The 21,517-nt window shown below is 46.1% G+C and overlaps 2 protein-coding genes across 3 annotated transcripts in view; both read left to right on the top strand.

The window, feature by feature from the left end:
* Positions 1-4,782, top strand: part of VPS53 (VPS53 subunit of GARP complex) — a 93,795-nt gene extending 89,013 nt beyond the window's left edge. The window contains exons 21-22 of the mRNA XM_050928781.1: positions 137-241; positions 654-4,782. Of these exons, the coding sequence (XP_050784738.1) occupies positions 137-241; positions 654-824 (276 nt within the window). The 3' untranslated portion in view covers positions 825-4,782. The remainder of the gene's footprint in view (positions 1-136; positions 242-653) is intronic.
* RFLNB (refilin B) lies at positions 2,225-20,473 on the top strand. 2 transcript variants are annotated; one of them, XM_050928853.1, is made up of 4 exons: positions 2,225-2,341; positions 14,911-15,020; positions 17,529-19,364; positions 19,517-20,473. In XM_050928853.1, exons 1-3 carry the CDS (start codon positions 2,225-2,227, stop codon positions 17,857-17,859), a joined length of 558 nt encoding a protein of 185 aa, XP_050784810.1. In that variant the 3' UTR covers positions 17,860-19,364; positions 19,517-20,473. The 2 variants fall into 2 exon arrangements, with proteins under 2 accessions (XP_050784810.1, XP_050784809.1); XM_050928852.1 differs by lacking the exon at positions 2,225-2,341 and adding an exon at positions 12,366-12,554.
* The last annotated feature ends 1,044 nt before the right edge of the window (positions 20,474-21,517 follow it).

Raw genomic sequence — 21,517 nt, 5'->3', positions numbered from 1 at the left:
CTTTTAGAAGCTCCACTTATAAGTCAGGAAAAACTTTTCCCTCCACCATTGATATGGCTCTTCGTATAGCTGGTTGGTGGGTTAATATGTTCATAGCTTGTGTCTGATGCAGCTCTCTCTCTCTCTCTGTCTGCAGGTGGTTATGGCCCCTCATGAGCCCCCCGTTGTGTTTGTTGACAATTACATCAAACTCCTTGCTGATTGCAGCACAGACACTTTCCAGAAGATACTAGACATGAAGGTTAGAACCAACCCAGCAGAATTTACAGTCCTATAATAAAGTCCCCCTCTGGAGAAATCTGAATGCCTTGGCAACTTTTTCAGTAGAAACATGTAGGGCTTCTGAAGTATGAAAAGGCAATTTACAGAACAAATGCATCCTCCCTGCTCTGAAAGCATGGAGAGCTGCTGCTGATTGATGGCATTATCGTGCTTTCCCTTTACGCACTCACTTGGGAGTTCAGTCCCTGGCTTCAGGCTTAGCTTTCCTTTGTCCAGAACAGTGGGGTGGCTGTATCCTGCCCTTGAGAGGAGGAAGAGAAGACTGAGGTTTGAACCTGGGTCTCCAGTAGCTCTTTTCCGGCACCCACTGTCCAGGTTCAGTAATGCTCTCACTGTGTATTGTGATTCCACTTCCCTTTGTTTCTTAACAGGGCCTAAAGAGAAGTGAGCAAAGCAGCATGTTGGACCTGTTCCGCCAGAGGCTGCCCGCCCCACCCTCGGGGGTAGAAAACACCAGCTCCATGTCCCTGACGGCACCCACGCCTGAGCAGGAGTCCTCACGAATACGAAAACTGGAGAAACTCATCAAAAAGAGACTGTAGATGAACAAAAGCAACATCTGCCATCATCCCCCAGCAACTTTGGCCAGGTCTTGTTCAGGCTCCCCATTATCCTACACTACGTCACTGAAAAATAGCTGCCGAATCAATGCCACGCCCTGAGACGCATTAACCGTATTGCTCTGAATGGAGAAGCAGCATGATTTTGGCAAGAGGTGAATGCTTCCCAGGGCTCTGTGCCCCGGTGATAGATTAGGCGCGTGAAACCTGTCTCACTGGGGCTTCTCCAGGCCCACGGCTTCGAGGAGATGCAGTGAGTTGAAAATGGTTTAACTGAATTACATCCAAGGTTCGCCCGCTGCTCTCATGATGCTAGTCGCTCAGCGTCTAGCTGCAGTTCCCATTTGGGGTCTCCCAGTGCTGCGTATTGGACTCTGCCCTGAAAGTGACAAGACGACATCCCTTCCCCATCATAGAGCTGCTTGTTTCTTTAAAAATAAGATTCCCTTAAATCGCTGGCTTCTGGCCCCCAGGACTCTACGAAGCTCCTTATAAATGCCCAGGACAGGACACTGCAACATCTCCCCTGTGCTCCTAGGGCAGGAGTGTGTGCTGAAGCTGTCAGTAAAACAGCAAGGAGAACCCTCTGTGGGAAGCAAGGAGGAAATGAAATCACTGCATTCACTGGTCAAATCACACCTTATTGCTAACAAGCCCGCGGTCTCTGTTGCTTTTGCTGCTTTAAGGCCAAATTCTACATCTGCTGAAGCAGTCTCCAGCTTCTCATTATTTTCTCACGTGCACTGGGCTACCCCGCCCTCTCTAACCCACACTACACCTCTCCCCCTCCTCCACAAAGGGCTGTTCATGGAATAAGCCCTTGGAAGCCAAGCATCAAATGGTACTATCCCACCATGCTTGTGGCCTCCTGTTTCATGCCAGCTGGAGCCCAGAATGTGGGTGTGCCACTTTGGCACCATCGCTGCCATGAAGGCAGAGCCGCTGGAAATGTTAGTTTTAATTGTAGGTCTGCTGCTGCCAGGATTTCTTCACAGGATGGAACTCTCACTGGCTTTAAATTTAAAGGACCTGGTTCTCCTCTCGCTTACGCTGCCACAACTTGGACTGAGTGGCTCCAGTTTTGCACTGGAATATCTGAGGGGAGAATTGGGCCCCAAATCTCACAACGCAGCTTGTTTTAAAATAACCAGAATTGCAATCCAGCTCCCAGTGGAGTCAGCAGAAAGATGCTCCTTGATATCAGTAATAGCAGGATTTGTGTTGCTGGATTTAAATTGTAAAGTGGTTGTGTGAAAAGTGCTCATCTTGGCACGTGCTTGCCTGAGAAGCCTTAATTGAGTGACATTATCACCACTGGATTTCTTCCCAAACCCCCTGGCAACCTCTCCATGTGGTTCTAAAGGTGTGTTTCAGACCAGCTGATGATACAAGACCACAGGGATTTTGATGGCGGGAGAGTTCACGTGCAGCTTCTGTATTGTAATCCATGCTTTCCTACCCATTCTGAAGGAGGCACGTGCATGCAGTGTTTGTGTCAGGTGAGGAGTCACTGCAGCTGACTAGCAGTCATCTCAGGATAATCGCACTCCACAGCACATCAGGCTTGCTTTTAATTATATATTGATTTGGGGGCCACTGTAGATACAGGTTGGTTAGTGTCTGCAGCCACTGTTCTGGGATATATAGTTCACTTCAGGGAGAGACCACTCCAGATCAAGTACAGATTTATTTTAACCAAACTCCACACGCACAAACCTGTGTCAAAAATTAAAAACCCTGCAGCGTTTCAGTGACACCAAATGAGAAATGTCCTTGTTGAGACTGAAAATCTGGCCTGACTTTGCTTCATGTTCATCTTTTTTGCACTGTCCTGTCATCTCTCACTCCACCTGCTCCTTCCCCGGAGCGGGTGGACATAACGCACGCACACGCTATGGCTTCTGTGCTCATAGCTGAGGAGACTGGTGGTAGCCCATGCAATGGTGGGGGATTTGTTTAAATCCTGTTACAAGTAGGATAGAGATCTGTTAGAAGCTGGATGTAATAAAAAAAAAAAAAAAAACCTGAACCAAACTCTGGTCAAATAACTGATGATGGTTGCAATATGTGCAATATTCTGCAGTACTGCATTTCCTTTACTGATAGCTTATTTGTTGGGTGCTAAATGAAGGTAACTATTTGTGTTACTGAGCATTAACACTCCTGTCCCTCCTCGAAAGACCTTTATTGATGTCTAGGTCTTGAACAAATCTAATATTCCTGCTCCATCCCTGCCTTGTTTCCTTTGCCATAATTTGCTAATTTCCAGCGTGTGGTAAGGCAAGCTGCCGAAGTTCCTACCTTCTCTAGATCTGGCTCATCCCAGCATTCAGTGCTTGGGATGACCCTGTTCCTGTCATAGGTTTTGAAAAGTGGAATCAGAGATGAATGTTTTGGAAAAGGTCCCATAACTTTCCTTCACTTCCTGTTAACATCCCCAAGTATCATTCTGGTATGATTATAGGCCAGCTTTGAACAGTTCTGTTGGAATAAGAAGTTGTGTTTTGTTTTGTTTTTTTTGTATTGGCAAATAATATATTAAGCCTGCATTTTCCAAAGTCATTGGTGATTTTTGGATTTCTGGCTTGAGGCACCTTCAGTGGGCCTGATTTTCAGAAGTAGGATGTTTCGTGCCCTTGAAAAATCAGGTCCCGTTAAGGTGACTCAAGTCAGGCACCCAATCGCTAGTCATTTTTTAAAACGTAGGCTCCAGTGTTTTCCCTTATCAGCCCCGTGTGAGTGGGAGAGTAGATTCTGTGCCTGGGCTGGTAATGATAATAGTGATTTTTCCAAGACTGATAAATCAGCCTGTGTCCTAATAGTTTATGAACCGATAGACTGATTACAGTAGAATTGGTAAATCAGCAGATAAAATCATTTGTATCTGACCTAAACTGTTAAGAACTGACACTTACATGAGAGTTGAGATATTGTAACACCGTCACTAACCTTGTCTACACCAGGAAATCTTTACAAAAAACTCCTACAATTTAAACTGGTTCGAATGGTGTGCTGGTGTTAAAATGCTGGGAGTCCTAGTGTAGGCAGCTGTTGGAGGCAGCCAGACATGTACACTGGGGAGTCCTGTATCGCTGAGCATGCACCTGAAACGGTGGTAGTGGGAGGAATTTTTGTAAACTTGGCTAAAAGGGGTGACAACAAGCTCCAGTTATGTGAACTTCTGAAACCTTATCAGAAAGCCTGTTGTTGGATCACACCACTTCCCCTAGGTGCCGATTTATTGTTTCTGTCGCTTCTGCTAGTTTTACAACCTGCGTTCTCAGGGAGTGGTGTTTGCACTTCATACCAATCAGTTTACAAAAGGCAGCCTAAGAAAAGAAGGTGTGTAGGCTGCCTTTCCTGAAGAACAAATAATTAAACCCAATGTGGGTTATTACTAATTATTACCAAATGCAGTAGCCAAGCCCTATGGGAATGCAGGTTGTTCGCATAGATTCATTATCTGTATGCTGGACTAGTAACTTCACTTTAATCTTTTCCTCACGATGAAAATTAGCAATAGCGTGGTCAGTGTTGTAATGTACTGTGTGGGGATGAAATCTGAACTATTTCCATGTTTCTTTACCCGGAAGACTCCTAAATTGTCGTCCTCTGCCATTCAGAATTCTAGAGATAAAAGGAAAGGTTAGCAAAAATAAATAAAATCAGAAGAATGTTAGAAGCCCAGGTGCATTGAATTGTACCCTGTGAAGGACATGTTTGCATTTGTCTTCCTTGATTTGAAATTTTCTTCTCTTGTTCTTGTGTATTTATCAGAGTGGACGCGTCTAAGTGTCATCTGGCTGAGTTGTACATTTTCTGAGGATAAAGGAATTATGTTTCTGTATAAAATATCTTAAGTTTTCTGTCCAGGAAGTAATTTCTTGATGTATATTGGAGTGTGACACTAAAGCTAATTAAATCATTACTAACGACCCTCTTCTAGCCTGTGTTTTGAAGCAATTTATATAGACCAAACTGGATCCGATTTGCATTTGGAGGGAGGGAATCTGAAAGCTGTATGTACACATGCCCATACACACGCCTGCACTGCAGAGAATGCAGCCTTTGTCCTGAGGGTGTCTTGTGGAAGAATTATATCCCTATCTTTGTAGTCACCACCGAGTGTTACCTGATGTGTTTTAAAATCCTCTTGCTTGGTGCTCATGGTATAATATGACACATGCTGGCCGTGTAAACTTTTACAAACCTTTCTGTATCTCATTTCTTCCCCTCTCTTAGCAGACAGGGTTTCCCTCTTGTTATCTTTCCACCTTGCAGATTTCTATGGCTCCAGCAAAGTGACCTTTTGCAGACAGTATTTGTATTAGTAGCAGCAGAGGCAATGGGATTCTTCCCTGCCCAGCCCAGGTGAGAGGCAGTCCAGGAAAGTTAATCTTGTGTTAGTCAATAACGAGATGATGATTTGTAATGTCTCTACTGCTTACCTTCCAGAAAAGGCTTCTCCTGTTTCCTTTATTAATAATGAAAAGTTAGTGACTTTTAGAATATAATAGATATTATTTTATTTTAGTCCACTTCTTTTACTCTGAGAGTCAGTGGTTCATTTCTCTTTCCAATATGTTTCCCCTTGCCCTTCCTCCATCAAGTGATCAGGCAGAAATGTGCATGTTAATCCACCTCTTTCACTAAATTTGCAGTGATGAATGTGACTCTCTGTGTTATCATGTGAGTCATAAGGAGTTTCTCCTGACTGCAGGTTGGGAGTGGTAACAGAGGTGTTCCCGTCAACAGGTAATTTAAGACAGGTTGGCTCTTTAACATGCTATACTTAAATGAACTGAAATGATTTATTTCCAGCTATGTCACAAGCTGTTTGAACAAAACACATTCCTCTGTGTGAGAGTTGGTATAGGTGGGGCTGGTAGCACCACCTATTGGCTATCATTAAGGTTGTCTGACACTTCCCATTATAAGACCCTGTTTTCTATTCCTTATACCTTTGCCAAATCCTAACTGTTTGGGATGAAATTTTCCATGCCAGGTGTCTGTCTCACCATTGCTCTGCTGTCAGTGAATGCTATGAAACCCAGAAAAGTGTCCTGTGTATCTCTAGTGCTGTTCCCAATAAAGGATGACAACCTACCACTGCTAGTAGTTACTCCATTAGCTCTGTCAGGTGGATCTAAAGGTTTCAACCTTACTGATGACCCATGTGGTGTTGATATAATGCTGCATAATGGATTTTCTGTTTTTTCAGTTTGCTTTTTTAAAAATCTAGGAAGTTACACACCGAAAAACTACATTAAAATAGCATTAAGGTTGCAAAGTCAAGCACTCAAAAAGTTAGGAAATGCCAGGGCTAATTTTTTTCTGTGCAACCTTAATTCAGCACCCTTGTGTGTGTGCAATATGATACAACCTTTAATTCCATGATCACTTACTATTTTTCCCACAGACAACCTTTATTCTGGCATTTCCTAACTTTTGAGTTCTTGACTTTGCAACCTTAATAATGTTCTTTGTATGTAGTGCCACTGTGTGTGCAATAGTTATGTTATGGTAGCCATTTGGTTTGTATTAATGAAAGCATGTACTGTGGAACATCAGTAGCAATCTTCCCAGTATGGATATTATATATTTTTCAAGACAGACTCACCCAAATTCAGGTAGTAACAGATGAACGTTATAGGGTTCTGTTGGTTGGTTTGTTAGCTCATCAGGCTGCAAATAAGAGATTCCGTTCCTGTTTATGTTGATTTTTTTCTGTCTAAACCACCATGAAACCCATTTTCTAACCATTTTCTAAATCTGCAAAGTGATCTACGATTAAACTGATGAATCTGTCACTGAGTTCAGTTACAGCACAAGAGGACGTGGACTGGTTCAATGTTCTGACTCCATCTTGTCTTGTGTTGAGATGCTCTTGCACTGGGTCACCCTGTAGGCTCTCGGCAGAAGGTTGTGAACCTCGTGACCTTGTTAAAAGGGTCACTTTCTTGGGGATCTTTTCTTCTGGAGCCCCCAGGAGGGCACAGTTAATAAAAGGAGCAGCCATTATAATTCAGGGCAGGAAATAGTGAAATGGAAAATACAGCAAACATTTCTGTTAATCTCACCAAACCCTTTGCTTATTTTCAGCTTTATTGCCAACAGAGCTCACAGTTTCCTGTCTGCTGGTAACGCTTAGCACCTACAGAGCGCTTTACAAATGTTAACTGAGTTTCCCAAGCACCTGTTTGAGGTAGGTGAATGTTATGTCAATTTTACAGATGGGGAAGCAGAGGTACAAAAATCTTGGGACCTGTTCACGGACACCCAGTGAGTCAGTATAACACAGAGGAGTGTGTTACTGGCTCCATATTGAGATGCCGCTAGACCACTGTGCTTTCTTCATGTTGGTTAAAAAGGGGCCATATTAGGCAGCAAACAGAAGTGAAGCTGTTGGATTCTGGAGGAACTAGATCCAACTGCTAAGGGGAAGAGTGAACTACCTGCCGGATTCCCAGCTGCTACCAGCAACTGGGAGTGACAGAGGAGTGCATCCTCTAAGCCTGGGTTTAAAGTGTTTGGAAAGGTGCTCCACACCAGCAGTGACACACAGGGTGCTGTGCTGTGCTGTGCAGCAGAGGGAACTGCTGGAAACTGATCAGGACTTCTAATAACCGGAGTTACATGCAGTCGATGTTCATGAATTTAGTTGACATCCCAGGGAAGCAAACATTTATAGAGCACATGTTAAATCACCTGCCTTGAAGTTTAATTGAGTGTGATTCAAGCACCTTATGTTTTCGCAGACCACACTAGGGTGAGAAGCCTGGAATTTCCCATTGTTGGGAAATGATTTTTCCATCATTATCAAATAACTCAGATTGTGCCTGTTGTTTTTTTTCTCTCTCATTGATTTCTCCTCTGGACCAACATCAGTGTAGCTATTGTGTGATTACTGATTAAGCTCAGAAAGCTGGGCCTGTGTGGAAAGTCCCCTGTGGAACAAGGGTCCTGATAAGTTACTTGTATCCTGGATGCATGTGGGCATTAGAGGAAGTCAATGAGACGGGCAAACAAGCTGTTACTTACAGACACTTGCAAAGATTTTCAAAAGAGATGAGTGATTTTGGGTGCCCCCTTTGAGATGCCTTAAAGGGGCCAGGCTTTCAGGAGGGGCTAAGAGCGTGGGCTCCTTTAAGGGATCTCACAATGGGCATCTAAAAGCACTAGTCACGTCTGAAAGTAATTTCCCTCCCATCTTACATGGAGTGACAGGAGCATTTCTGACACACACTGGAATTGCTTACTGCACCCACGGTCTCACAAACCTCTTCCTCTTTGGTTGAAGTTGAACAGTAACCTGGTGCTGTCTCCCATCAGCTCTCTGTGCTGGGCTGCGTCAGCACTTGGATGGGAAATGTTCAAAGAATACCAAAGCACTTGATGAAGGGAGGGATAGTGATTCAAGAGATGTACTCTGAGTCGGTCCTGAATTCATTCCCCCATATAGCACTTGGGTGTCTTTCAAATGAGGGGTATAACCTGGAACCGGGTGACTTGTGGTGATTAAAGTTCCCGTGACACTTTTCGTAAGAGAGGGTTCTTTAACTTGCATTGTCAGCTGAGTTTGATGTTCTTTACCTTCTGTTCTAAGTTAGTGCGTAACATTGCTGTGCTCTGTCAAATAGTTGCCACATCTTGTGGTAGGTGAATGGTCTCCCAATGCAGCTTGTAGAAGCACTTTGGGAACCTTCAGAGTAAAAGGTGCAATGTGAACATGAGAGACTCTTCCTCCAGGCTGTCAAAGCAGGTTTAGCATTTGATTTACTGGACTTCAGTAAAGAGAAGGCAGTTAAGGAAGACACTGAACTCTTTGGCTTTCTGCAGGGAGTGAAGGGCTCTTGGGACAATGACACTGGTGCTTTTACTTGAGAGGTACAGAAAGGAGCAATCTGGTGTATTCCTGCCTCATCTCCAGTTTAGCTCTTATGGAAGTATTGGCTTCTACTGTATGGACCAAAGTTCTACATTAAATAAATCAGTCATCCCTTGACAGTTTTAGCATGCTGTAAATTCAGACTCTTTGATATTGGAAATCTAGCTTCCTCCCAGCCCACCCCATTACATTTCTGTAGCTACATTATCAGCTGAGTGTCCTCTGATCTGAGAAGCTTGGCAGCAGCTCTGAAATATTAATCATGTTAGCTTAGAAATGGCTCTTTGAACCTTCTCGGGCCTCTCATTTCATAAAGGGTTTTTGATGGGAGATTTGGAAGTAAAAGGTGATCTGCATTCCCATTGTTAGAGAGACCAAAATGCCCGGCCTCAGGTGTATATAAAACAAAAGCAACAAATCACCTGTCCAGCACTTTTACTCTGACTCCGCTGATTTGAATCAGGTTTTTAATGTACTTTTTTAAATCCAGATTTTGCCGTGAAGACAAACAACCTAATAGTATTTCTTCAAAGGAATGTAAATTCCTTAAGGAAGTATCCGGAGTTCCCAGCAGTACATAGCTGCAAACCACAGACGCCTCTGGCTGAAGGCTCTGTTCTGCTTTTAATTTGGGGGTAGCGGAGGAATTCTTTTGAAGGGTTTGGGTTCGCTTGTGCTGGGCCCATCAGGCTAGATTGTGTGTTACTGTACAGCAACGTGTTTGCTTTGGCTGCCAGCAAACCTTTCTTTCCCCTAGAGGAGTCTTCCCCCATCAAATCTGCTGATGCAGCATGATTATTTAATTAGGATTTTCCAAAAGCCATTCCAATTAGTCTTCCTAGCACTACATGAGTCTGGAGACCTTTCCCTCCGAACCTCTGTCCCTTGCACCCCCATCAACTGTGCCTCTGTAGCAGAGGCCATTCAGAAATCCAATTAACCGGACAAGTGCTATTTATATGGGACAAAATCGTAAGTGTAAGTATGCCTTGGAAAGGACTGTGACCTAAACGCAAAGTTGCATCGCTTTAATAAAAAACGTGCCTTTGAACAGAATTAGTGCAATGTTGGTGTAGAGTATCTCATATCAGTTTAAACCTGGTTTATATCGGTTTAGCCTAAAGATAAATTTACAAGGGCAGGCTAAGCCACTAGACAAAATGTATTGGACAATATGAGTGTACCCACAAAGGGCTTAGCACAAGATTAACTACATAATTTTAAAATAGCACCTTTAAGGCCTGGCCTACACCTAAAACTTAGGTCAACCTAGTTGCATCACTCAGAGATTGTGAAATTTTCACACCCTGAGCTCCATAGTTAGGTTGACCTAATGCCCTGCCATTTGTGGAAGGATTCCATTGCCCTACTTACCTTCTCCAGGAGAGGCAGATTAACTACACACTGAGAGAAAAAAACCTTCTGTCAGGGTAGGAAGCATCTACGCTATTGCGCTGGTGCAGCACTGAAGCTGTGCTCCTGTAGTGTAGACATACCCTGAGGTAAACTGGTGCAACTTCTGTGTGCCAGCAAAGCCCTACTGGGCCTTGGTCCCACACAGCCCTAATACATGTGCCTAACATCACGTGTGTGACTCCAGTGGGATTACTCACAGGAATAAAGTTAAGCATGTGTAGAAGAGGTTGTAGCCTGAATAAGGAGCGCAGGTTTTAGACTCTGGGAATGTGCACTGCTGGCTGCTCTAAATAAACACAGGGAAATTGTCAGAGGATCTCGGAGATTGCTGAAATTAAAGGAAATCATATCCACTTGGCTCCTTATAAACACCCCCCACCCCCAGAGCTCTGATTGAATTATGTAGCCAGACCTTTTCCCCGGCAGTTCTAGATAGAGTAACAGCAGAGCAATATTTTCCTCCATCCCTCCCAAGCAGTGACAATCAGGTGCTTAGAAAGCGCTGACTTTGACCATTACAATGCAATCAGTTTGAAGAGGGGTTTCTTAGAACTCCTCCTGTGTGTGCTAGGGCAGAGGAAATGTAAACCTAGCTGAGGGTTTGCTGCTCTGAACTACCTTGGCTGGGTGGTTTCATGTTTCCATGTGGCTGCTTTTTTCATGTTTCCATTGTGGTCATTGAGATTTTCTCCAGGGTGAATGTAAACTGTTTAAAGCTGGAAGGAGGGGTGAGGGCAGCAGCCCTGTCTTCAGGCCACCTCTGGAGTACAGTACACATACACCCTAGCTAGGGACCAGGCCTCTGTTTTACGATCTGCCTTTATGAGTTTAAAAAATGCGGTGACACTAAAGATAAATAATACTTTGGCAGTTATATTTCACACTTGCACAGGGTCTCAGTAAATAGGCTGCTGCTCCCTGGAGTCACAAGATCTGAAATGTATGGCTAAATGAGTGCTTGGCTGTTTGCATTAATAACTAAACCCACTTCCAAACTGATAAATTCAGGGGAGTGACTTTGAACAGGGACAATGCGGAAGGGTGGCACTCCTGGGTTTAAATTGGTGACTCAGCCCTCTCTTGGGGTGCGTAGGATGTACAGTCATGCAGAGTGGGACTGGACAGGAGTGAATGTGGCTGTTAAAGGAGGGGATGTGAAGATGTTTACACCATAAATTATCAGGGTTGCTTTTGGCCCAATTTGAAACCGCTGGGGCAGGGAGTGCTGGCTGCTGGAATGTGACTGCAGTGAACTAGGGGCTACCAGCCCTTTGGGTCCCCAGTAGGCCAGTGTAGGAAAATCCATTTGTTTCCTCCTCTGAGGGAGACCACAAGCAGATAGATAACCTCTGCATTAACAGTACCTTCATGCAGGCAGGGAGAAGGGTTAGTGTCAAGCTCTGGAAGGCTGGGCACAGGTGCGATTCTGCTGGCTGCCTGGCCTGTGTAGACAGGATCGAACAGCATTAGATCTTATTCCTCTTCATAACAAAAGCCAGGACAGACTCATGGAATGATACTGACAGGTAGCTGCATCAGCACAGGATCCCCACTCCCCTTATTGTGCAGATCTGCTGTCTCTCTCAGCCCAGCTCTCCAGAAGTACTGACCCAGTGAGTGGTGTGTGGAGATGCCCTGGGTGAAATTCGGCTCTGTGGAAGTCACTGGAAGCTTTTTCGTTGACTTCAGTGGGGCCAGGGTTTCACTCCTTATCCCTAAAGTCCAGCCAAGCAGAATTCCCTGCAACCTTAGTAACATATAAGGATCTGTGAGTCCTGGAGCAGCCTAGTGGCTCCGCTCAGCTGGAGTGGGACAGAGGAGATCTGGGTGCTGGGTAACCTGGGGCAAGTGACTCTGCCTTTCCGTGCCTCTGTTTCCCCACCTGTGAGATGTGGGTGTGGGAGCTGCTCTGAGAGCGTTACCTGCAAGGCGCTAGAGAAGGGAGGGCGCTGTTTAGCCCGTCACGGAGCCATTTAAGGCACAGGGGGAGCAGGTTCGCTGCAGGACAGAAACAATCCGAACTGCGGGCGTGTTCTGCAAGCTGCGTTCAGCGTCTAGGGGGTCCCCCCTTCCCGGGCGGGGAGCCGCACCCCCTCTGTGCAGCGGGGCGGAGCGGGGGGGTGGGACGCCGGGGCCCCTCCCGCGGCCGGGGGCGGGCCCTGCTGCCCTGCCCAGGAGCCGGCGGGCCGCGAGCGCTCCCAGTGCTGCCGGGCCGGGCCATGGTGGGGACGCTGGCGCTGCCCGAGGGGCCCGAGCCGCTGGACAGGAAGCGGCGCGGCGAGCGGGTGCTGGACAGCCCCGACTCCGGCCTGCCGCCCAGCCCCAGCCACTGGCTGCTGGCCCCCGGCCCCGAGCGCGCTGCGCCCCCCGAGCTGCCCCAGCCGGACGCCGCGGGCCTGGCGCCGCCGGTGAGTATTGCCCGGGCCGGGGCAGAGCCGCTCGGGGCGCTGGGCGTGAGGCTGAGTTGAGGGCGCGTGCGCGGGGCAGCGGGAGCCGGGGGCTGCCGGGGGGGGGCGCGTGCGCGGGGCAGCGGGAGCCGGGGGCTGCCGGGGGGGGGGCGCGTGCGCGGGGCAGCGGGAGCCGGGGGCTGCGGGGCGGAGGGGGCGTGCACGGGGCAGCGGGGGGGGGCGTGCACGGGGCAGCGGGAGCCGGGAGGGGGCGTGCACGGGGCAGCGGGAGCCGGGGGCTGCCGGGGGGGGCGCGTGCGCGGGGCAGCGGGAGCCGGGGGCTGCCGGGGGGGGCGCGTGCGCGGGGCAGCGGGAGCCGGGGGTGTCCGGGCATGCATCTCTGCCGGGGGTAGCCGAGGGGCGCAGGGGCGTATCGGTGCATGCCCGGGGTTGTGCTGGGGGCGCTGGGTTCAGGCTGTGAAAGTTTCCCTTCCTGATGATCTTGCATCCCCAGCAGGGCTAGTCCCTGGTTCACCCTTAGCAGTGGCTGCACTTTGGTGATCCCTGTGCACAGCAGCTTCCCCCTCCGCCTGTCCCCTCTGCAAAGATGCGGCTCCTGCCTGCAGAGTGAGGCAATTCTTCGGCTCTCCTGCCCGCAGAGTAGGCAGAAGCACAGTCGAGCTCACAAATCCTCCTGCGTCTCGTCTGCTCGTGGTGTGCAGAGATGCCTGGGCCAGTTGTCTCCCCCCGCGTTCCAGCCCCTCTGGCTAGAGGCGCAGCAGCTGCTGGAAAGCTGGAGCCCTTTGGTGACAGTCAGCTCCTCTCCCGAAGCAGAGGGCAGGGGCTTACGGTGGCGTGTCTGCCATGAATACACTGTAAAGGGAAGCTTGTTTAGCTGGCGGTAGATTGTTTTTATTTAGCTTTTGGTCTCAGATCACACCAGACGCATCCATCCAAGCCCTGAGCCTGCATTTAAAAACCCAGTCGCATCTGAGTGGCCGTTAGAACTGGTACAGATTTTCTCCTGGAAGAATGTACCTAGACAAGAGGGAGGTCGAAAATAAGTGGCCCAACTTCCCCTCCCCTTCACCCAAAACTGTTGCTGTTTCACTGTTTAATTTATCTGTGTGGGAGCTGTACCCACAAAGTGCCCAGCACACTCTGGCATGATGGAAGTACAGACAGCAGAACAGTGGCTGGTGGCAGCGTTGTAGAATCATGAATCTGAGTTATTAATTTAGAACACCTCCCAGCTTTCTGCTGGTGACAGGAATTCCATATGGCCCATCACTCTTGCACACAGACTGTCTGGAGTCATTTTCCACCAGGCCTTTTTAAAGGTCTGTCGCACACTCAGCTCTTGCCAAAGTGAAAGCCACAAACTGGCTTCTAAGGTTTAGTGGCCTTAGAATACCAGCCTGGGCTCCGGGGGTGAATTCTGGGGTCTGATTTTTTTTGTCAAAGGTTCTGAGTACCTGCATCTTTCAGTAATTTCACTTGGAGTTTGGGGTGCTCGGTACCTCTGAAAATCAGGCCTTTTATTGTAAATAACAGACACCTCACTGGCTTATCTAGATCAAAGGTGTCTTTGTTAAGATAATGCAGGGAAAAGGGAGAACAGCTTGGAAATGCCAAAGATTGAACAATAAGATTCTCGTAATGTTCAGGGGTCTTTAATACAGCTTTGGGAATTCTCCTTTAAGAAAAGCAGAATTTGCCTGCTTGGAGGTGCTGTGTTAGCCTCATCACATGACCGTTCTCCTCCTCCTCCTTCCCAGCTGGGGCACCTTCGCAGAAGGGAAAGCGCCTCGCAGTTCATATGGTCTCGTAAGAGACGAGATGGTGGACCTCTCCATTCCTGGAGAAACCCCAAGCTAGAAAGAGTTCCCCCTTTCCTGCAGTGCATGTACGTACTGAGCTTGGGAGTTGGAAGCTGGGAAGGCTGTTTGGAAGTTTATGCAACTTAATAACCTGTGAAGGTTTCTCTTGCAATTTATGTATATAATTGACTGATGAATCCAGTGTTGAGAGGTTTCATACACACTTTGCAAAATATTAATGATAAAAAACCCAAACATAAATTCCCAAAGCAGATAGTTTACATGATACCATATTAGCCATGGAGGATGTACTGACTCCAGCCCCTCGCGGTGGGGAAGGACCTTCTCTGTATGAATGCCCCTGAAGTACCAGGCACACCTATTGTGTAAATCCGTGGGTCTCCATGGAAGTCAATGGAACGATCAGTCGTTTACAGATAAGTCTGTTTTGGGTAATGTTAACTTTGTCCTTGACATAGGAAGTGACTAAACATGCATCCCCTCCTGGGACTGTACTGAATTGCTATGTTAAAGGGACTCTCTTTGCACTTTTGCAGAATGCTGTGTTCTCCCCCAACCCGCTGCTCTCCAGCTGCCCTGCGAGGTTATGCCCTTTATCCTTTGGCGAAGGAGTTGAGTTTGACCCTCTGCCACCAAAGGAAATAAGGTAAATACAGTATTACAATCAGTTAGTGTTTAAAGTTCCCCTTCCCAGGGGCATAGGAAGCAGTAAAGATTTAACAGAGTTACTGTGCAAAGGAGCAATAGGATTTATCAATTTGTGCCTTGGATGCAAGCTCAGTTATTTGTAGGACTATATCGTTCCACTCAGCCAGTACATTCCTCCACTTATGCCTTCACCCAGCCCTTTGCAAAGGAGTGTTCTGTCTCCTTTAACCACCTTGAAGAATTTTCAACGGAAGTCTTTTTATGATGCTTCTTAGTTCATTGTATAGCTGCTAAATCTCGGGTCCTGTTTAATCACTTGAAAAGTAATCATGAGCAAAGATCTTCAAAGGGAGTAGCTTTCTAAAGGGTTGTTTTATTAACGGAAAGGAATTCCACTTTCTTAAGCTGATGGTTTTATAGCAGAAGGTTCTGTCTTATCAGCAAGAGGTAATCCTGTGAACTGGAGGGAAAAGCTAATACTTCAAGATAGGGAATTTTTTTAATACACTGCCTCAGTTCACAGTATGTGAATTATTCCTTTGGCATAATTTTGCAGTAAAATGGAACAAAAGTTTCCCTTTCTGTTGGCATAAGTAGAACGATTGTATCGATCAAACAGCAAGCTGATAGATAGGAGGATTTTAAAAAATTTCACTAGTATTGACAAATGACCCAATCCTGAGGTTGGAATTGATGCTTGGTACCATGCAGGATCAGGCCCGGTGTGAAGCAGAGAGGGAAAATCATTTTAGATGCACACAGGCTTCCAGTCCCATCTCATATTACAAACCCCAGACATTCTTGATATTAATTTTCATATCAGAAATGCTCAATACAGTAATTGTATTATTTTTCGGCCAGTCGAGTCCATGGTGGTTTTTCTTATGGAAACAAGTGGGTATAATTGTATTTGCCATGGCTAATGACCCCAAGGAAGGGGAAGGGTAGAGAACTCCCAAAGGACCCTTGATGGATAAGAATAAGGCCATGTCTACATCTAAAATTTTGCAGCGCTGGTTGTTACAGCTGTATTAGTACAGCTGTATAGGGCCAGCGCTGCAGAGTGGCCACACTTACAGCAACCAGCGCTGCAAGTGGTGTTAGATGTGGCCACACTGCAGCGCTGTTGGGCGGCTTCAAGGGAGGTTCGGGGAACGCGAGAGCAAACCGCGGCGAAGCTGGTCTCCTTTCCCGGTTTGCTCTCTCGTTCCCCGAACCCCCGAACAAGCAGGTCTCCTTCCCTGCGGTTTGCTGGGTGGTTCGGGGAACGTGAGAGCAAACCCGGGAAAGGAGACCAGCTTCGCCGCGGTTTGCTCTCGCGTTCCCCGAACAAGCAGGTCTCCTTCCCTGCGGTTTGCAGGGTGGTTCCGGGAAACGCGAGAGCAAACCGCGGCGAAGCTGGTCTCCTTTCCCGGTTTGCTCTCGCGTTCCCGGAACCACCCAGCAAACCTCCGGGAAGGAGACCTGCTTGCTCGGGGTTCGGGGAACGCGAGAGCAAACCGCGGCGAAGCTGGTCTCCTTTCCCGGTTTGCTCTCGCGTTCCCGGAACCACCCAGCAAACCTCAGGGAAGGAGACCTGCTTGCTCGGGGTTCGGGGAACGTGAGAGCAAACCGGGGAAGGAGACCAGCTTGATTACCAGAGGCTTCCTCAGGTATGCTGGGATACCTGCTTATTCCACGGAGGTCAAGAAAAGCGCTGGTAAGTGTCTATATTTGATTTCCAGCGCTGGATCACCAGCGCTGGATCCTCTACACCCGAGACAAAACGGGAGTACGGCCAGTGCTGCAAACAGGGAGTTGCAGCGCTGGTGGTGCCCTGCAGATGTGTACACCTCCTAAGTTGCAGCGCTGTAACTCCCTCGCCAGCGCTGCAACTTTCTGATGTAGACAAGCCCTAAGAAAACAGCATCTGTCTCCGTGGGAGCTCCAAGGGGTCGACAGTTATGAAAATCAGGCCACAGGGAGTCTAAATGGATCTAAGTGCCTGGTTGGGCTGCCAGAGTCTGAAAAGGGTTTTTTAGGCCCCACCAGGCTAAGAAGATGATTAAACTGATGGCATTTCTGGAAATTCCAATAGAAAAGGAGATCCTGGCTAGAGCTTGTGCTTGGACTAACAATGAAAATGCCAGGTGTGCTACAAGCAGAAGGTGGTTTTCCTCTACCCCTAAATGGAAAGAGAGAGATCAGTGGGAAAAGATATATTTTAAATAAAAAAGTCTTTGGACTAGGAATCCTAGTGTTTATTCAGCACTTTTCATCCATGGATCTCAAAGCACTTGACAAAAGAGATCAGGATTGTCCGCCCCATTTTACAGATGAGGAAACTGAGGCCCGGAGAGAGGAAGTGGCTAGTCCGAGGTCACATGGCTGAGAATGGAACCCCTTGTGCCCTAGCTGGGAGATCACCCTGCATCCCATAGTATCTTTGGCTAGCTACATCTCCCAGTGAGCACTGGCTGCTGGAGCAAAGTGAGATTCACATTGGGGTATCTCTTGTGTGTTTCAGGTACACCTCCTCGGTGAAGTATGACTCAGAGAAGCACTTCATCGATGATGTCTATATGCCGGTGGGTTTAGGCATTTCCTCATGCAGCCAAACAGTCGTCTGCATCCCTGATTGCACGTGGCGCAGTTACAAAGCCGAGGTCCACTTTGAGCCTCGGAACAAGCCCTTGCGTTTCACCAGCACCACCATTGTCTACCCAAAGCACACCAAAACTGTGTACACCACCACTCTGGATTACAACTGCAGGAAGTCCATGCGGCGGTTCTTGTCCAGCATAGAGCTGGAGTCTGCAGAATACCCTGGGAATGATTACCTCCTGGATGGCTGCTGACTGACACCTGTCTCTCTTGCTGTGATCCATCCTAGTCCCTTTCTACTGTACTAACTCTCCACTAGCTAAAGTGGGTAAAAAATCCTAATTGCCCAGTCACTCTAAGGGAACCTTACCTGTCGCTACCTCTGTCCCAGCTCATAAATTCAGCTTTAATGGCCTGCATTTAATTTTCTATGGGAATTTAGCTTTTCAAGATACCAGTTTATCCTCCTTTAGAGCTGCTGATTCCCTCCCCTGCTCCCACGTTGCAGTAATCAGGTGAAAATAAGGGAAATGTTTCCAAAGAGGAAAAGTTAGTTGCTCTTTCACAGATAAGGAAGAGTCTGGGACAGTGGGAAAATGTACATGATTCTTCATGCTGATGTGTAAAACCAATGACAATTCTCTTGCTGCAGAAAATTTAGCAGATAATTCAGCCACTTGTAAACAGAGAGCCATAATTAATTTCAGCTTTAGTCACAGGACCTTGGTAAAGCAGAAAGTGCTGACATCCTTTGGCATAGGCTAGCTGATGGGAAATCCAGAACTGTATATTTAAGCAGATGTTTTTAATTGCTCTCATGCCTGTTTTTAAAGATGGTTCCTTTAAGGAGGAGGGAGGTGGGATGGAAAGAGTTTAATTAGAGCAAGAGTTAAATTGCATTTGGGTAGCTGTAGGCAATCGGCATAGAAGGAACTGGGTTATCTTTCTTCCGGCTCCCCTAATCTTACAGAACATTTTGTGTACTTCTCAGTTAGTTAATCCAGCCTCAAACTTGTGCAACTATTTTGTCAGTGCTGCAGATGCTAGAATTTGCAGGCTCTGTACTGTAACTTGCGAAGAATATTGTGCAGAAAATTATCTCTGAGGGTGATGAATTTTGGAACGCCAAGTGTAGACATCCGCTAGTTTCAAACCGCTATATGTGCTAATGCTGGCACCGTTCCTCATTCAAGTGGAGCCGCAACAGTGGGAGAATGTTAGGAAATCCACATCGTGGAGGTCATAAAGTGGAAGTAGAAACCTGGGAATCCAGCAGCATCACCTAGGGTACGTGGGAGTGACTTGCCAAGGAAGGCATTGATTGCGACAAAGGGAATGCAAAACTGTCAACTGGCTAGATCCACAGCCATGCCTGTGCTTTCCTTGTTGGACTTCACGAAGATCATTATTCTGTCTTACGTTTTTTGATCCGACGGTGTTGATGATTTCACTGGGGCAAGGAAGGTCTTCCATGCCCAGCAGCTTCCTGAGCAGCCCTGCAGTAACAAATCAGCTGGAGATCACTGAGGGTTGGGGGGTGGGCAAGAGAGAGGTGGTGAGAATAATCACTTCAGAATAACCTGCACCTTAACATTGTCTTTGTCACACTGTCATGCACTTTGACCAAACAGAAAGTGTGGCTTTCTAAACCTCCAAAATCACTGTGTCTTTGTTGAAAGAGAGGAGAGCAGCATAGAAAGTGCGTGCTTTCGAAGATGTGGCTTGTACTCCTCATTGATGTAGTAGTGATATTGTGCATGTTCCATAGAAGCCGGTTCATGTCCTTATATATATATATATCTCCCCAAACTCAGATGGGGCAAAATTCATCCCTCTGTAGAGCAACAGCCCAAGACCTCCTCTCAAAAGAGGATTTATGTAAGGCATCAGGACAAGGGAAAATGTCATCAGCAGAGAGCAAGGAATGCAGAATGTGTGCTGGCTGGAGATTATTATTGGGGCTGCAGTAAGATAGATCTGCAGTTTTACAAATGGCCTGTGCAGAGGTATACTTTGCAGTGTGGTACAAATGGCCTGTGGAGAGGTATATTCTGCAATGTGCTACTAGTGTGAGCTGAAGTGATTCAAGAGACTGAAAGTGCAATGGAAGAGAGGATTGTTGTTGTTTTTTTTGCCTATTTATTCCCTTGAATCAGTAGTTTCTTTAATCCTTGTTTCCTGCCCTAAAACATTTCCAAGGGAGACTTGGAATGCTGAGTTTAAATAGCCATCCCCATAAGAGACTATGGGTACGGGGATTCTGATCAGACCTTTGACCCCACTGAAGCTATTGGAACTGCATGGGATGTGAATCAGGGCCAGAACTACCAGCATGAGTAGCATAGCCTAGTACCAAATGCATTGAATCTAGTCTGTACTATTTAAGAAATGCTAATTACATTCCCACTAAGACCATTCCTTAAGTGTTTGCCAAAAGTGCACTTGTGACAGGGCACAAGCCAACCTGTGCGTAGGGGTTTCAAACATAACTTCTCTGTTGGACAGGTTATTCCATTATTGCTAGCTTGTACTTTCCTCCTGCCACTGTAGGAGACAGGATACTCGACTAGAATGGATGCCTGGTTTACTATCACTGTTCCCCTGAATTCATTACAAGATTTTGGAGAGAGGTTTTATTTTAAAATTGTAACCATGACCTGTTCCAAGTTAAATTAGAAATAACTCTTACACTATGGTTTAGGACACAACACATGCTTTAAAAACACAGATTTATTGATGTTCCTCTTTAAAAAGATGGTAACAGATGGAAGATTCTTTTTAAAAAATTCAGGTTACTATATTGCAACACCTTGGTTCTCAGTGTGCAAGATCCAATATGTTCTGCTGTCTCTGACAAAATCCCCACCCCCCCCAAAAAAACCCCAAAGTTTTAATTTGCTTTATCTCATTTAACTAGTAATAAATTATGTGAAAACCATAATTGTAGGGAAGTCTCTTTTTAATTCAAGCCTTATTGGTGGTGGTTTGGTCTTGAGTGCAAACTAGAGTCACAAATGGCTGGTTCATCTCTACTGCGTTAACTCTGGCTGGCTGGGAGTTATTACTGAAATTAATGGGTAAGTACTGTGTGGAAGAGTTAGATATCATTTATTACACAATTTACTTAGAACTAAAGACTTAATATATTCAGCTGATCTTAGATCCTGTTTCTTTTATCAGACTTGATTGTTGCTAAATTCTCTAATAAGCCATATCAAGTATAAAATTGACTATAAAAATATAATACAAATGCTATGGCTTCATGAGTTTAGTAAGACACTTCAAGATGTGCTTTTAAGACAATTGGAAATCCTCCTCATGGCATGTATTTCACGTCTGGTACCATTTTATTCCTAAAGAGCTAGTTCTGGTTTCTGATATGTATTTTGTCACATATTGCAAACAAAGCAGTTGTTGTTTTCAAATGAACTGAGTATTTAAACAGATAAAACTCTCCTTTGATTGTGGATTTTTTTTTAAATGGAGGGGACAGTTCAGGTGCTCTGATGCCACAGTGATGGGCATAGTATATAAAAAGTTATTAGAATTTATAATATATTAAAAAAAACTGATTTGTGACAAGCTGTTCTTGTCAGAGAACTATAACTTATGTGTCTGGATGCCTATTGCCTTGTTAAATGCTTCTGACTTTCCAGGCTTGCAGATTTTATTTTGAAGAGCAATAGAAGGGTAGGAATTGATGCAACAGAATACCAATTCTTTAATTCATAATGAGTTTTTTGTTTACTTTTTTCGCTGCTCATTTGCCAACCCCTTTGCATAAGCACTTGGTTTTCAAGTAATGGCATTGCTGGAATCTAGCAAGTCTTGAAACAGAATATATTTATAAAGAACCAACCTGCCATTGCAAAAGTGCCAGTGGCATTATGCAGCCAATTAAAGGCAATAGGA

This window comes from Gopherus flavomarginatus, chromosome 19 (genome assembly GCF_025201925.1).
Source record: "Gopherus flavomarginatus isolate rGopFla2 chromosome 19, rGopFla2.mat.asm, whole genome shotgun sequence".
Classification (NCBI taxonomy): domain Eukaryota; kingdom Metazoa; phylum Chordata; order Testudines; family Testudinidae; genus Gopherus; species Gopherus flavomarginatus.
Note: the sequence above shows the minus strand (reverse complement) of the source record. Positions and strands in the feature narration are given on the sequence as shown.

Coding starts and splice junctions, on each gene's coding strand:
- RFLNB (XM_050928852.1), top strand. CDS start 12,366: ATGGTGGGGACGCTGGCGCTGCCCGAGGGGCCCGAGCCGCTGGACAGG. Junction 12,555..14,910: donor CCGCGGGCCTGGCGCCGCCG/GTGAGTATTGCC, acceptor GCACTTTTGCAG/AATGCTGTGTTCTCCCCCAA. Junction 15,021..17,528: donor CTGCCACCAAAGGAAATAAG/GTAAATACAGTA, acceptor TGTGTGTTTCAG/GTACACCTCCTCGGTGAAGT.